At 38.2% G+C, this 15,923-nt stretch overlaps 1 protein-coding gene across 2 annotated transcripts in view; it reads left to right on the top strand.

Moving 5' to 3' along the window:
* VWA8 (von Willebrand factor A domain containing 8) overlaps window positions 1-15,923 on the top strand; it is a 389,233-nt gene that overhangs the window by 106,559 nt on the left and 266,751 nt on the right. For both annotated transcript variants that reach the window (XM_014549735.1, XM_005878642.2), the window contains exons 13-14: window positions 8,155-8,315; window positions 10,275-10,388. In XM_014549735.1, the coding sequence (XP_014405221.1) occupies window positions 8,155-8,315; window positions 10,275-10,388 (275 nt within the window). The remainder of the gene's footprint in view (window positions 1-8,154; window positions 8,316-10,274; window positions 10,389-15,923) is intronic.

Here is a 15,923-nt window from a genome sequence, read left to right as displayed (position 1 = left end):
GGAGAGGGAGAGAGAGAGATAGAAACATCAATGATGAGAGAGAATCATTGGTCAGCCACTTCCTGCACACACCACACTGGGGATTGAGCCTGCAACCCGGGCATGTGCCCTGACCGGGAATACAATTGAGACCTCCTGGTCAATGCTCAACCACTGAGCCATGGCTGGGCTGTAGTACCATTTGAATGAAATGTGATTCTTTAGTTTGTGTATACTGGGGTTTTACTCTATAACATACCTGCTTTTTGCCTTTCTTTTTGAAACTGTCCTTACCCTTTTAAAAATATACTTAGCTGTCTGTAAACATTTCTTCAGAAGCGTTCATAAGTTAGTTTACTTTAAAACGTCATCCTTAAGTTGTGGCTGTCTAAAACTGAGAGGGATTTATTTCAGGGTATTAGGTAGCTAACAGAATTTCTGGCAGTATACAAGTTGCATGCAGTAGGTACTCAGTGAGTCACCAGGTGGGGGTGAGAGGTGTTCACAAGATCTATATAGGTTCAAAATTGGTGCCAGTTCGGATCTGACGCCACTCAGCAAATGTCCCATGGTGTACCAAGTCTAGCTGCCATTTGCTGGGTTCTTTCACACCTGTGTAAAGGGGCAGGGTCTCAGGGAGTCATCATGGTGAGGCCAGCTGAGTTGATCAGGCCCAACAGACTAAGACTTGGCCCTGTGAAGGGAAGGCACTGAACCAGTTGGGTGTGCGTGGGAAAACTTCCCTTTTCCTAGGGCTACACAACTGAGTCTGTTCCAGATTTTACCAGGAGCCTGACTGAGCAGGGTGGGGTTCCTGGGAGTCCTGAGAGGGGGAGTTACTGGTCAGGCTTGGGGGAACTTGAGGGTCATAGTCATGGTCCCTGTCCCAGAGCCATACTGTTCAGTCTGTCCTGGTTTCTGCCCAGACATTGGCAGGGTGGACCAACCCAGAGTCAAGAGGGTGAGGTCACAGGGAGCCAATAGAGTGGGGCTAGTAGATCTCACATGTAGTGGAGGTGCCAGTCAGATTCATGGGGAAGTAGGAAAAATGGCTTCTGTCCCAAGCCATACAACTCAGTCACTGACACCCCCTGAGTTTGCCCAGACCTCTGTTCCCCAGCCCAGGCAGCTGACTCCTAACCAGGGCCAAAGCTCTGCAGAGTGTGTCGACAAGGAATCCGAGAGTGGGGGGATTGTATTCCCTCAGGCTGATGCCCAAGGAGGGGTGTTCCACCCAAGAATGATGGCATCTGTGGTGCAGTTGAGGGACTCAGGACAGTGGATGCCAGTGGTTGTCCCCTCAGCTCTCTTTCTAGGGGCACAAACTCCAGTCTCTGCTTTGGCTTCCTTCCACAGGAGCCCAGGGCAAATGACTGCGAAGTAGATTTTGTGCATTGGCTTTTTTAAGAGGGCACCTGTATCTCTAATCGACTTTCGTCTCTCCCTGTTGGATAGAATCACTGCTGATTTTCACAGCCACATGTTATATGGGTGCCTCTTCCTATCTCTGTTGCTGGGGAGCCCAACTTGGGGTTGAAACCCCACAATTCTCAGCAGGAACCTTTGCAGCTGAGATATCCCTCTGGAATCTCAACTGTCACCGTGGGAGCAGGGCTAGTTCTTTTTGCATCTCTGCATTTTCTATGAGTCTTGATGTTCATTCTTCTGTAAATCATTGGTTATAAGACTTCTCTTCAGCTTGTCTTCAGTTGGTTATTCAGGATGAGTGTTCTGTAATTTAGTTGTAATTCCAGTTTGGTTCTGGGAGGAGGTGAGTGTAGCTTCCACCTACTCCACTGCCATCTTGGATCCCCTGTTGTTAGCTTTAATCGGAAGAATTTTGTTCAGTGTTCATAGAATAAATCTTTAACTAGAACAGATATCTTGAAATGGATCACACAGGTTACAATGAAGAGAGCTGTCAATTATTCAAAATCAACTTCTTTCCATCAATAGCAGAGCAATGTAAAATAATAATAGTACTCTATAACAACATGATTGTGTACATAAAGGGAGCATTTATTATGTGTGACAAGTTAAAAATAGTTCTTTAAAGGAAGAACCAGAGGGAGAAGCATGGAAGTGTTTATGAATAATTTTACAGTAGCTGTAAAACAAGAGGCCTTTTTGTCTGAGATCAAACATAAATGACACTGAAGAATGTTGGCAGCATGCCTTGCATTCTGTTCACAGAGCATGCTTAGACTGTAAATAATGACTTCATTTCTATTATGGGACCTAAAAATTATTAACATTCCGTGTTTATGCAATATTTATGCAGTATTCTGCCAATAATAGTACAGGCATAAGAAACCCCTTATTGCAAAGTTGAAGGCTTATATCTGCTAATCTTGCTGTATTCTTTTATTCACTTAAGTTCTAGATTTTCTTAATATTTATACTACTGGCAAGATATTTTTTGGTAAACTTGGAAAGCCTACAAAATTCCAGCTAGTTTCTTCTGGAAAAAAATCATTAATAATACTTATTTACCCCAATCAAAACAAATTAATGCCTGCTGTTTATAGTTTTAATTTAGATATCAGGAAATGAAAAGCATATCCACCTAGCGGTACAATTACTGTTAACTGAAGCATTTTTATTTTACTCTTTGGGATATACACTTAATATATTTTAACAGTAATGGAGACGAGGTGTATTTGGGGGCATTTCGGGGAGTAGTCACTAGTTTCCGACTCTTCGCAAAGACTTTGATGGAGAAACAGCTTTCAGGAAGAGTAGCTGAGAAGTGTGCATTTGGTATATTAGCGCTACAGTATATCCACGGGTTGATTATCCAGACCAGCTCTTTCTCTATGTAATTTCTTTTCAGAGATTGTTGCTGTATTTGTCATAGTGATATTCTTGAGGACTGCCTGGCTCCTCTCTTATTGTTTGGATAAGCCATTTAACCTCTTTGTAACTCAGTTTTCTCATCTACAAAATGAAGGCATTGATTGTATCTATCTCTTAGGCTTATGTAAGGATTACATGAGTTAATTTATATAAAGTATTTGACACCTAGTAAGCTCCCCATAAGTATTAGCTGCTTATAATTGTTGTTATTTCTATTAACTTATTAACACTCTTTTCTTTATATGATGACCTGACCCCTGTGACACATTTTTCTGAATCTCATTATCAAGAATTGTAGTGCTGCTGCTCTTTTGGTGTCAATGCTGTGGTCATTATGACTTATGTAACTTTTTTTTGTCACTCTCTTTTTGTGTGTGTGCTCAGTATTAAAAAGATTAGATTTGCTTTTGAGGTTTTTATAATGCATTTTGTGTATCATCTTTCCTTTCCTGTGTTTTATCTTCCCCTTTTTAGTTTTCTTTACCCACTTATTTTAAATATATCCTACTTTTGCTATAATCGTTTAAATTTTCTATCAGAAAAATTATATATTCATTAGAATGTAAAATTTTACTTTATTTTTAAATATGTTTTTGTTGATTTGAGAGAGAGAGAAAGGGAGAGGGAGAGAGAGAGATAGAAACATTGATGAGACAGAGACATGGATCAGCTGCTTCCTGCACACCCCCTATTGGGGATCAAGCCCGCAACCCAGGCATGTGCCCTGACTGGGATTTGACCTGGTGACTTCTTGGTGCATGGGATGACACTCAACCAGCTGAGCCACACTGGCCAGGCTTTACTTTCTTATCAGTATTCATATTTAAAGAGAAAGGTAGCTCAAATTTCTTTATACACAAAAATTTTACTATAATACTTTCAGTTGTCTTTCTGAATATTATATCTTGGAAAACTAATTCTAATCTGATTATAGCTATTAAGCACATAACTACTTTTTGCAGTTATTTTATCAAACTAATGACTTATACCCAGCTTTCTAAGAGAGTCTCAGAAAAAATTAGGGTTTACCATTCAAAGGTACTAAAATCCTTAAGATATATAATTGTTTTAGGTTTCAAACCTATAGTCTCTGATATATATCATTCAGTTATGTTTCTTCTTATTTTAATGGGATATTTCTGTTTTTAGAAGGGTTTCTTTGTTGCAAATAAAAAATTCAAAATGACAGAATCATAAGAGATATGATATGGGTATTTTCCAGGGATCTAAATGAAGATGAGGTGTTGAAGGATAGACAGTGGTAGCTCTAAAGCAGTGGTTCTCAACCTTCCTAATGCTGCGACCCTTTAATACAGTTCCTCATGTTGTGGTGACCCCCAACCATAAAATTATTTTCGTTGCTACTTCATAACTGTAATTTTGCTACTGTAAACAATATGTAATTATATATGTGTTTTCCGATGGTCTTAGGCAACCCCTGTGAAAGGGTCGTTTGACCCCCAAAGGGGTCGCGACCCACAGGTTGAGAACCGCTGCTAACGGAACTAGATTTCATGTCTTGTTATGTTAAATTTTTAAGGAAACACAGAAAGAGAAAATGGTTTGGGCTCTATGATATCATTAGTACTATTTATATTCTCTTAAGTTCAGAGGTTTCAGGGATAAGAAAATATATGCAAAGATGGAGACATCTTAATTTTTATTGGTGTACTTTCAAAATGCTCTTATGAAATAAGCACACTTTCTTTTTTTAATTTTCTTTCCATTTGCTTTAAGATGTATATGTAGGTGGGAAGAATAAGGAAATCATATATTTTTAACAGTTCCATGATATAGTACATGTTAAAATAAAGATATTAAACCAGTATTATTGCAATAAAACCCAAATATTCTATAGATGTAGAAATGCTGTTACTCTATTTAAAGTTAACTTATTATTTAAATTAATTCATATCTCTGACCTTTTTAAAACCATGCTGAAAAAGTTATGTTGATTAAGTTTGATTAGATTGTTTTCTGTGAAAGTTCACTTTTACTTTCCTTGCACTTTCACACAATTAAAAATAACTCACATCATTGAAAATAATTTCTGATTATAAATAATATTGTAGAAACTGGGGCCAATTATTTAAGAAAAAGCTAGAATTTCATCTTCTCTCCCAGTATAGGATCTTAATTATGAAAATCAATCACTTGTCATAAGGGAATGCCTTTTTTCTCTTTAGGAAGGTTTTTATTTTAATTTGGAGATATATTAGAAATGAAGAATAGCTCTTTAAACATGATAATATGCAGAGAGTGTAAGTGATAAAACTGAACTGAGCTAGTCTTTTAAGAAATGCCAAGTTTTTTCCATTTTCTGTCTATCCCTCTAAAGATTGAATAAAGGAGAATATCTCAGGTCTGTAGTTGTGGTTGGCATTAATATCATTGAACTCTGTTATCTGTTACTGCTAGTTGTGTAGCAAAAACTTATCCCTTCATTTACTTCATTAAGTATAAGGGAGTCTTCAACTGCTAAGTTGGAAAAAAGGAGCCGTATTTATTGTCTTTCTCATCATTGTTATTAGTAGATATTTCCTTACTTGAATGGGGCAAGTATTGTAGACATTGTGTGAATTAGCAAGATAGGCAAGTGCTTTTGAATCATAACCATGAAGTAGTGTTTGTTCATGTTGTTCACAGAATACTGATTGAGGATATGTTGATATGAGAGTAAGGAATTTTCTCTTTTGAATTTTTGTTTGTTTATTTTATTACCAATTGCTAGCTCCTTAGAAGTCTATCCTCTTGTGCCAGAGTCACATTCCTCATTTTCATTCCTGGGCCTACGCAAAAGACTCAAGAGCTGAGTTTGGGTCAGGATCATCATCTATTTTCAGCTTGAAGCTGGAATTTTCAGAATTAACATCTATCCATTTCTTAAAAAATATGGTCAGTGAGATGCCTTCTTTTTAAAAAATATATGTTTTTATTGATTTCAGAGAGGAAGGGAGAGGGAAAGAGAGAGAGAAAAACATCAATGATGATAGAGAATCATTGATTGCCTACCTCACACCTGCTGTTGGTGATTGAGCCCGCAACCTGGGCGTGTGCCCTGACTGGGAATCGAAACATGACCTCCTGGTACTACATAAGTTGATGCTCAATCATTGAGCCACATCAGCTATACAGTGGGATGCCTTCTTCATGTTACTTCCTCTCTGAATACTTAAAGGAAACAAGGCCCACTCTATTTTTTTGCCTTCATTTTTTTCAACTTTTCATTTATGCCATTTCGTATATCCTCATGCAATCTTATAATTCCTATTAAAATGAAAGGGTATAAATACATAGGATGAAACAAAGTTTGACATTAACTTAATGTCTCTTTTGTGTTTGCCACCTGTGAAGCATATCAGATATCACCTATGTAATGTTTAATCAAAAACATGTGGTAAGCCCTACTTTGGACCTATTAAATTCAAAATTTAGGGTAATGAGGCCTAAACTTATATTATATTTTTCAAAACTTCCCCCAGCTCCTTCTGACATGTATCTTTGATTTAGAACCACTATGCTAAAGCATGTTTTCTGTTTGTTTTATTTTTCTAGGACAGTATGTGATGTAACTCTATGGTGAATATTTTTCTGGAATAAGTATTACCAGGAGTTGTTTTTTTAATTTTTATTTTTTAAATATATTTTTATTGATTTCAGAGAGGAAGGGAGAGGGAGAGAGAGATAGAAACTTCAATGATGAAAGAGAATCATTGATTGGCTGCCTCTTGCACACTCACACTAGGGATTGAGCCTGAAACTCGGGCATGCACTCTGACTGGGAATTGAACCTGTCACCTTCTGGTTCATAGGTTGATGCTCAACCACTGAGACACACTGGCTGGGCAGGTATTTTTTATTTTTTTGGTTTGTTTGTTTTTTAATTTACCTGTTTTTATATTAACTTTAAAAAGATTTTTATATATGTACTTGTGTATACTTATATATATGTATATATATGTATACTTAAATATACATACACACTTGATTTTTTCATCATTGGATTATGAAAATGACTACAAACATTTATTTTGATATGTCCTATTTTTCTTGCAGAAGGATCCATTTCCTGGTGTGTAGCACAGCTATGAGTGGGAATGATCTCATTCTCACCATTAACCATTTTCGTAAACACTGATGATGGTGATAAATTTAGTCTTGGCTGTTGTAACTGTCATTGGCAGCTTAGAATGACATGCTCATATAGTTTGCATAGAATTTAAATTCATAATTGAGAAATCAAATAAAATTAATGAGTTAAGCCAAATTTTGGTTGCCAAAACCAGCCTTTTGGGGATTGAGGACTTGCTGAATTTGAATATTATTGTTTTTCAAGTGTCTTTATGATTTAATATAAGCCTATTCATACTTCCTAAGTCAGCACTTTTTTGATAGTGAGAACATCGCTTTTGATACAGATTTGTTGCTATTGTGAATATAAGCAAATTCATTAGTTTTTTATCTGCTTAAAACTTGAAGTGCATATCACAGAATTTACAAAGACTGAATTTTTGGTTAAAATTGCCTTTTGTTTGATATAAGTGGACAAAATTTATATGAAGCTGATAACAGAAAACAAACTGTTATCTTCAACATAAACACATTTAAGAAAAATTGCTCATATTATATGGCACCAAAAATTTTTAATACCAGGTAGTAGTTAGATGTTTATATGCAACTACTATTAATAGTTTGCTTAAATCTGTTACACTGTTTTCATGCTAGCACATTGTGTGAGTTTAAAAATTGCTTATAAGTGCGGTGCTATTGTTTGTCAATTCCTGTACCTCATCTGATGACTGTTCTCAGCAGTTTCCTTCATTTTCAAGCCCTTTAAATATAATGAGTCACTTCGATGGTTCCTAGCATGGCTTTTCAGAACTCATCAAGAAAAGGCATGTTATTGATAAGCATCTCCACCCATTGAGTTCTCTTATTCTTAAAAAGGAATCCATACATTTTCATCCCTATTGGAATAAAGCAGATTGAGTTAATTCCATTAAAATCAGGGGAAACAACTGCCATCATCTGTGTAGATATTAAGTGAACATTTTAAAAGGGGAGTAATGCTAAATTAAAAGGAAAATAATTCACCCTCACTCTTACTATGTTATGTGGATGAGTAATAGGGAAAAAACCTCAAATGGCCAAGAAAAGCTTCTGAATCTCATTTTCTTTGATGGGTTTGGAGATGAATTCCCAGTTGTTGCATGTAATGTTCAGAGAGAGGTAACTATAAAGCTAAATAAGCTGCCAACCATGTCTTAATAATTAATTCCGCTTTTTTTTTTTTTTGGTGGGTGGTGGATTTGGTTTTAGGATATGACAGCTCGTGATCTGCTACAGCAGAGATACACTCTTCCCAATGGAGACACCGCCTGGCGGTCCTCGCCCCTTGTGAATGCTGCTCTGGAGGGAAAGCTGGTCCTGTTGGATGGCATTCATCGGGTCAACGCAGGCACGCTCGCTGTGTTGCAAAGGTTTGCATGCATCAAACACAAAAAAATACTCCAAGGAAACAGTAGACATGGAACTCCCTCCATCTTCTCTTTTAAAACTGGGCTACATAGATCCTTAAAAACTTAAAATTCTATAGCTAAGTAGAATAGACTTTTTAAAAAAAGTCTGTGTGTTTTAAAAAACTTTTAAGTAGTGATTTTGAATGACTTTTTATATATGCTTATTAATATATGCAGCAAGTCACACAGCTCCAGTTTCTACAGTTTGTCGGAGTCACCTCTGCACTGTTTACAACTCCTTGTGAATCACAGATTTACATTACTGGTTGATCTTGTTGGAATTTTTTTTTTGAGAGAAAATGTAGTTCCTTCTATAAAATGTGCAATAGCTGTTTTATTGTATTTTTAATCTGAAAAGCTCACTTTGTGTTTACAAACTGGAACATTTGTTTAACTGTTGTTCTCTTACTGTATTTTAGGTGAGGAAAATATCCACACATTCCTAATTAACTGCTCTTGAATTTAATATTAAGGAAAATTTTCATGTGTGATTTTTTATGGAAAATATTCCCATTCTGTGTCAGTGAAGATACTAATTTTTATAGTTGTTCAAGCTTGATTCTCTCACTTGTAGACATTTGGTTTCTAACTTTGACTTATCAGAAAAGTTCAAATAAGTGGAATGATTCCCCAGCTAACTATTCAGAGTCTTTTTCCCTTGAAAACATGTAGATACTGAGTATAATTAAAGATTCCAAAAACATTGTGTTAAAAATCCTGATTAGATTTGAGAACATTTAAAAATACTTTCAGTGATTTATCATAAACAATCAATAGATTTATAATTTTTCTCTTCTAAACAGACTGATGCAGACACAAACAAAGTAACACTCCCCCCTTTTATTAGCTATCTCTTGCCCATTAGGCCAAGTAGTAATAGCTGCAGCAGCTACCATTAATTGAGTACTTACTCTGTGCTGGGCATTGTGCTAAGCCAATGTGTCTGAAGTTCTCAACTTTGGAATCACCTTCTGGGCATGAAGCTTAAAAATGCTTGATGCCTGGGCTCTAGCCAACTTGAAATTTCAAAAGGTGCACCTAACCCTTCTCAGGAGATTCTGATGTGCAGCCAAGGTTGAGAACAACTGTATTAAGCACATGCCTTCCATCAACTGTTTATGTGGTTGGTATTATAATCCTAATTGTATAAAAAATAAAAGTTTAAAGAGGTGGAGTAATTCCCCCCTCCCTAGTCATTCTTTTCATAATGTACAGAGGTGGTTTGAACCCAAGTCCAACCGACTCCACTGCCCATGCTTCTAACCTTTGCATTATGCAGTCTCCCTTCCCCTCAGTGCTTATAAGTGGCCATTGTGTGGGGCAACTGTAATGTGGGCATCAGGAGACTTGGTGGCTGGAGTAAGATCTAGAATAGCACTTTTCAACCTCTGCAACATCTGGAAGACAATGCTGCCGTGCTGTGGATAGTTAGGTCAACATAATAGTGGATACATGAAATAGCACTAGCTATTATACAGATTTTTGATCTTTTAAATCCTGTAATTCCAAAGATAGAAATATTTTGAGTAGTTAAAAAGTTATATTGGACTCAAGGGAGCACATGCCAACTGCCTTAAACATTAATTTGCACCTCATGGTTATCCTGAGTCACTCATTCAGCTGTTTTTTTTTATTCCCCTCCCCCCTCCACCTTTCCAGCTCCTTCTCATCCTCAGCCTCCTCCTCCCTGTCCATATCTAGTATCCATGACTGATGCTCTTTAGTACAGAAACCAACATTTTTGCCAACTATCACAGCACTAGCCAACTTGAAATTTTGAAAGATGCAACAAAAATTGTTAGACTCAATTGACAGTAATAATGGACATTATTAAAATGTTAACTGACTGATTTCTACTTCTGATAACTTCACTGTTCAAAACTGACTACTTTGTTTTCTGATTTTTCTCTGTCCCTTTAGGTTGATCCATGATCGAGAGCTAAGCCTCTATGACGGCTCTAGGCTGCTGAGGGAAGACAGGTATATGCGTTTAAAGGAGGAGCTGCAAATGTCTGATGAGCAGCTACAGAAGAGGTAATTTTGCATACACTATACTTACTCTTATTATCAAGTGTGCCTTCATTTGCTTATTCTTCTAACCTTAGTGTCAAACCAAGATAATTTTGAACAACTTAATAATTCGGTGTCCTAGGCATGTTTGTAGTTTGACACTTTTTAAAACTTTGAGGTTACTACCCAGGATGAGTTCCATACTCTCAGCCTAATTTACATAAGTGTTTAAACATTTTATAAGGATATTAGTTTTAAGAAGGTAGTTCTTCTGTTGCCCTAGCCACTTGTTTCTTTTCAACAAACAAACAAAAAGTTTCATCAACTCAGCCCACTCCTAAGAAGTCATCGGTTATTACTGGGGTATGCCACCTGGTTCAGGATTATCCTTTGTGGCTTCTTTAAGCATTTTCCAGAGACATAACCACAAAATGCTATATATGAGACTTGATGGGATCTTGGATCAGAACATAAAAATGAAAACAGCTATAAAAGACACTGTGGGGACATTGAATTAATAATAATTTTCTTAAGTATCATAATGGTATTGTGGTTATGAAGGATAATAGTCCTATTCTTAGGGACACAAGCTGAGATATTTAAGGGATAAAGTAGAAAGATGTTTACAACTTACTTCCAAATGTTTCAGGGGAAAAAAGACATACAGACATATACACACTACATGAAGAGAGGGAGAGAGATCAAGAGAGCGAGAAAACAAATGTAAAATCTTAACAATTGGTGAAATCTTGGTGAAGGATATATGGGTGTTCATATTCTACTCTTTCAAATTTTTGTGGGTTTGAAAAATTTCAAAATAAAAAGATTGAAGGAAAATATTTTTTTCTGCTGCGTACTGTACTTTTCCTTAGAGGAGGTTTGGCAAATACAAGTTATTTTTTGTCTCATTACATTTCCATGTTATTTTGACATAATTAGAGATTGTTACTTTGGATAATTCTTAGTCACTTAGTTGGATCTTATTTAATTAAAGCTTAACCTTGATCCAAAGGGTTTGCTGTCATATTTAAAACATTAAAATTCTACAAATGATAATTAAGTAGTTATGTTTTAAGGAGAGTTTTGTTTAAAGATTGCCTTGGTATTTTTTCATTGAGAGGAAATGTTAAATTTTTTACTATCGCTGTATAAAATATTTAAAAATTCATTTGATTGTACAACTATTTATGCTCCTGAGGTGCACATCGTCACACTTCGCCACCCAGTAAGTGGTTTGATTGAGTGTTAGGGAGGCAAAGTGTAAAGATCCCATTCATTTCACACCTTCAGTTTATGACATTCAGCTTTTGCATGTGACTCATTTGTCAGAGAGAAGTTTTCATTTCTCAGGGAGATGAATCAAAGCAGTTGGGCAGTAGCTCTCAGCAAGCCTGCCAGTCAGTTTCCCTTAGGACCGCAGGAGCATCGTGTTTGTAGCTAAACATGCAGGAAGTGATAACCCTTTTCTATGGAAAGTACCCAAGTTCTCCCTAATGGTCATAGTCAGTTTTACAAATGAAAACACTTTCAGGAAAAGAGTAGCACTGAGCATCATACTCAGGGTTTGGCCCAGTGTGGTTAGTTGTACTCCTTAATGTGTCCCATCTTCGCATTGTTGATTTTCAACTCTCCCTTGAGTATAAACCAGACTCAATTCCATCTCCAGAGATCTGGGTAGGTGGAGACAGGTCATAGCACTGCTTGGTTTCCTTCACTTACATTTTATTTGAATTTTTTATTATTGTTAAACATTCATGAAACTTGAGCCAGATAGTTTTTCAAGGCTTTTAATTTAAAATATCAGCCCTGTCATCTGTTCTAGGACACTCCCTTTTGCCATCTTCAAAAGCTACCACTTTCAACTCTTAACTGTTTCTTTTGGTATTTACCTCCATATCACTAAACAATATACTTTCAGTGATATTTCTTGATATATTTTTCAGTATTTGGCACTATCTAGTGATTTCCTACAATGGAAAATTAAGATTTAGCATTCTTTCACGATCCTTCTTCCCATTACACATACATACTTCCTATTCCCCATTCCTCTCCTACATAGTTATATAGTAACTAGGAGCCCAGTGCATGAATTTGTGCACCTTGAAAGGAACTGTGGCTGCAAGACTGTGGTGGGCACAGGGGCGGGTCTTGGCCCATTCTCCGCACCCCTGCCCGGCACCTCCCACCGAGGCCCCCGGTCCCCTGTCTGCTGGCAGCCCCGTTCCTGCCACTCCCACATGCTGATGGCACTGGCCCCACTCACACCCGCTGACGGTGCGGAGTGATTGGGGTCGGCGCCAGTAGTGGGTGCAAGCGGGGCCGGCTGATGGCACCGGCCCCACTCACACCCACTGACGGTGCGGAGTGATTGGGGTCGGCACCAGTAATGGGTGCAAGCGGGGCCTGCGTCATCAGCAGGTGCGAGTGGCTGCTGCTGCCCTGATTGCCCCTCAGGAGCAGGGGGATGTGGAGAAGCCCTCAGAAGTGATCGGGGCCAGCAGCTGCCGCTCGCACCCACTGACGGCGCCGAGCGATTGGGATCAGTGCCAGGTGCCAGCAGTGGGTGTGAGCGGTGGCTCTGGTGCTGGCTGTGGGTGCAAGCGGCGGCTCCGATGCCGGCAGTAGGTGTGAGCAGGGCCAGCGCCGGCAGCAAGTGCAAGCTCCAGGCGGGACCGCGGCACGCGGGAGCAAGAATATTCAGTAACCACCAGAGGCTCGCCCCGATAACAGTGACCAGCGCCCTGCCTTGGTCTGGTGCCCCCGCTCACCTGCTCCACCGTCCCGCCATGGTTGACACCTACCATGTTCCGTGCTCTGCCACCTGCTGCCGATACCTGCCATGTTCCGTGTGTGCCCCCTGGTGGTCAGTGCACGTAATAGCAACCAGTTGTTGGGTTGTTCTGCCGTTCGGTCTATTTGCATATTAACCTTTTATTATATAGGATTTTGTTTGGAACTTGATAGAGTGTTTGCATTATTACCACAGCATAAGAGCTATACACAGATGAGCCATTCAGTAAACTACAGTTGTTTATCCTTTCTTGCATGCATTTGTTTTCCTAAAGTTAATACTTGCCTACATATGAAAAGTGGCAGATGTATGAATAACTAATTACAATGCAGCTTTTCAATGTTAGACTAGAGATCTGTGTAGTAATGCTTTGGGAACATAGGGAAGGAAATGACCCTATTTTCTATGTACTTATCACTTTTTCATCCAACACTTCCCTATTGTCTCAATCTCCTCTCAGCACATTAACATTATCAGTGTATCTTCTGTCAATTTCATTTTCCTCCCATAGTGTATACTGACTAGCAATAATTGGGACTTGTTCTCCATGCTTATAGCTCATATGTCATTCTACCTCTCTCTCCCCTCCATTCTACCTCTCACTCCCACTTCCCCTTTCCTCTGGTCTCTTTTTCTGCAACTTTCATTAGTTAAATGTTGAACCTCCTGGGCTGGACTTCTAATTTTCTTTTCTCTCTTACACTCTGACAGTTTGTCAGGGCTTCATTGACTTTTCAGAGGTGAGATATCTAACAACTGATTCTCCTCTCTGTCAGAAATATATCTACCATTTGAAAGCCTAATTCCTTTTCTTATCAGAATCTGCTTCACCTGGTGATATGGATTGCTGGTAAATTTCTTTACATTTTCTTGGTTAACCTTGATTAAATTTTGTAGCCTATTTTTGTCTTTCTAAGAATGTGTTCTCTTGTAGGGTTTTATTAGGTTAGATTTTTTTCTTTAAGCCAGTGGTTCTCAAACTTCCTAATGCCGCGACCGTTTAATACAGTTCATGTTGTGGCGACCCCCAACCATGAAATTATTTTTGTTGCTACTTCATAACTAATTTTGCTGCTATTATGAATCGTAATGTAAATATCTGATATGCAGGATGTATTTAGGCAACCCCTGTGAAAGGGTCGTTCGACCCCCAAAGGGGTCGTGACCCACATGTTGAGAACCGCTGCTAAGCCAATGGACAGTATTTCTTTCAAGGCTGTTTATTGGATAAAGAGCTGGCACCTTAACTAAAAGGACATAGCATAGCCTAAAAAGCAGGAAATTTGTATTCAGTGAGGAAATTAATTTATTTCATGTGTTGTTCTTGTAAGTAATATGGCCCATTATTTAGCTTGGGTTGATCTTATATGCTATCTATATCTAATATGTTACTCTTGGCATTAGCATTAGACCTGCAAATTATAAACTCAAGCCTAAGTCATCTGTGCTTTTCATTTCTGTACCTAATAGCAAACTGAAGTTCAGAAAAATGATCCTATATAATAAAAGGCCAATATTCAAATCAACCGAACAGTGGAATGACCGGTCGCTATGATGCGCACTGACAACCAGGGGGCAGACACTCAATGCAGGAGCTGCCCCCGGTGGTCAGTGCACTCCCACAGGGGGAGCGCCGCTCAGTCAGAAGTGGGGAGCGGGTCTAAGTTGGCAGTCGGACATCCCCTAAGGGCTCTCGGACTTCGTGCAAGAGGGCACAGGCTGGGTTGAGGGACCCCCCGAGTACATGAATTTCGTGCACTGGGCCTCTAGTTATTTATGATAGTCTTTAAACAAACTCAGCTATCAATGTTTGGGGATTTTGAAATGGAAAAAAAGGTCAAAGTTATAATGAAGGGAAGGCAAATTTAAGAGCTTCTTTGCCTCTAGACCCAAATTGGTAAATTTAGAAGTCTTTTGGGCTTTCGGGTAGGAATAATTTTTATATTTGTGTTTGGCAGGACTCCTTTAGTTACAAGTAACAAAAAAACTTTGTCTTAAAAAGGAACTTAATGGTATCTCATACTTTCAAAGGAAGGGCAAGAATGCAGTTTTGCCTCATGAAATAACTGGAACCTAGGACTTTAATCTTGTCAGGACTCTCTGTCTTGCTCTATACTTTCTTTCTAATGTCACAACACCTGGCACATAATAGATCACTTAACAAGTGTATTTGAATGAGTAACTAAATCTTAACCTAGGATAAATTCTAGGAAAGCAAGGTAAAGCTGATTCTATTAATCTAGTTTTAGATGATCTTCTAAGCTAGCAATGTTTCTTTTTATGAATCTTTCAATTAGGAACACTTTGCCTTTTAATGACAAGTCTGATGCCATAGGGTCTCATAATTAGCAACTAACTACCAAGACTTTCAACTTCATAGTGTTAAACCTTATATTTGACTCCTTTCTGGACTTCATTGTATATCATGTGAATGATATTGTTTGTTTTAATCAATTCTGTTCAAAACCCCAATAGAAATATTAACTTTAGAGGGTAATATCATCCCATGCTAAGAGAAAGGAGAGATGAAACTCACACACTTGCCAAGATATTCAGAAAAAAACAATACAGGTACATAATTAGCATTTCTCCAGAAATGGACTGTGTGTTGCCATTAACTATTATAATGGAGCCTGATAAGTGATTAGTTACGCTGCTAGCATATCAGGAAGTAGGATATGTGTGGAGAAAAATCAGATAAGTACTTTAACGATTTCGGATAAGGAAAAGTCCTCCTGAAACAACAGGTAGGTCCAAGCCCCTGACCA

This window comes from Myotis brandtii, unplaced genomic scaffold (assembly GCF_000412655.1).
Source record: "Myotis brandtii unplaced genomic scaffold, ASM41265v1 scaffold569, whole genome shotgun sequence".
NCBI classification, from domain to species: domain Eukaryota; kingdom Metazoa; phylum Chordata; class Mammalia; order Chiroptera; family Vespertilionidae; genus Myotis; species Myotis brandtii.
Note: the sequence above shows the minus strand (reverse complement) of the source record. Positions and strands in the feature narration are given on the sequence as shown.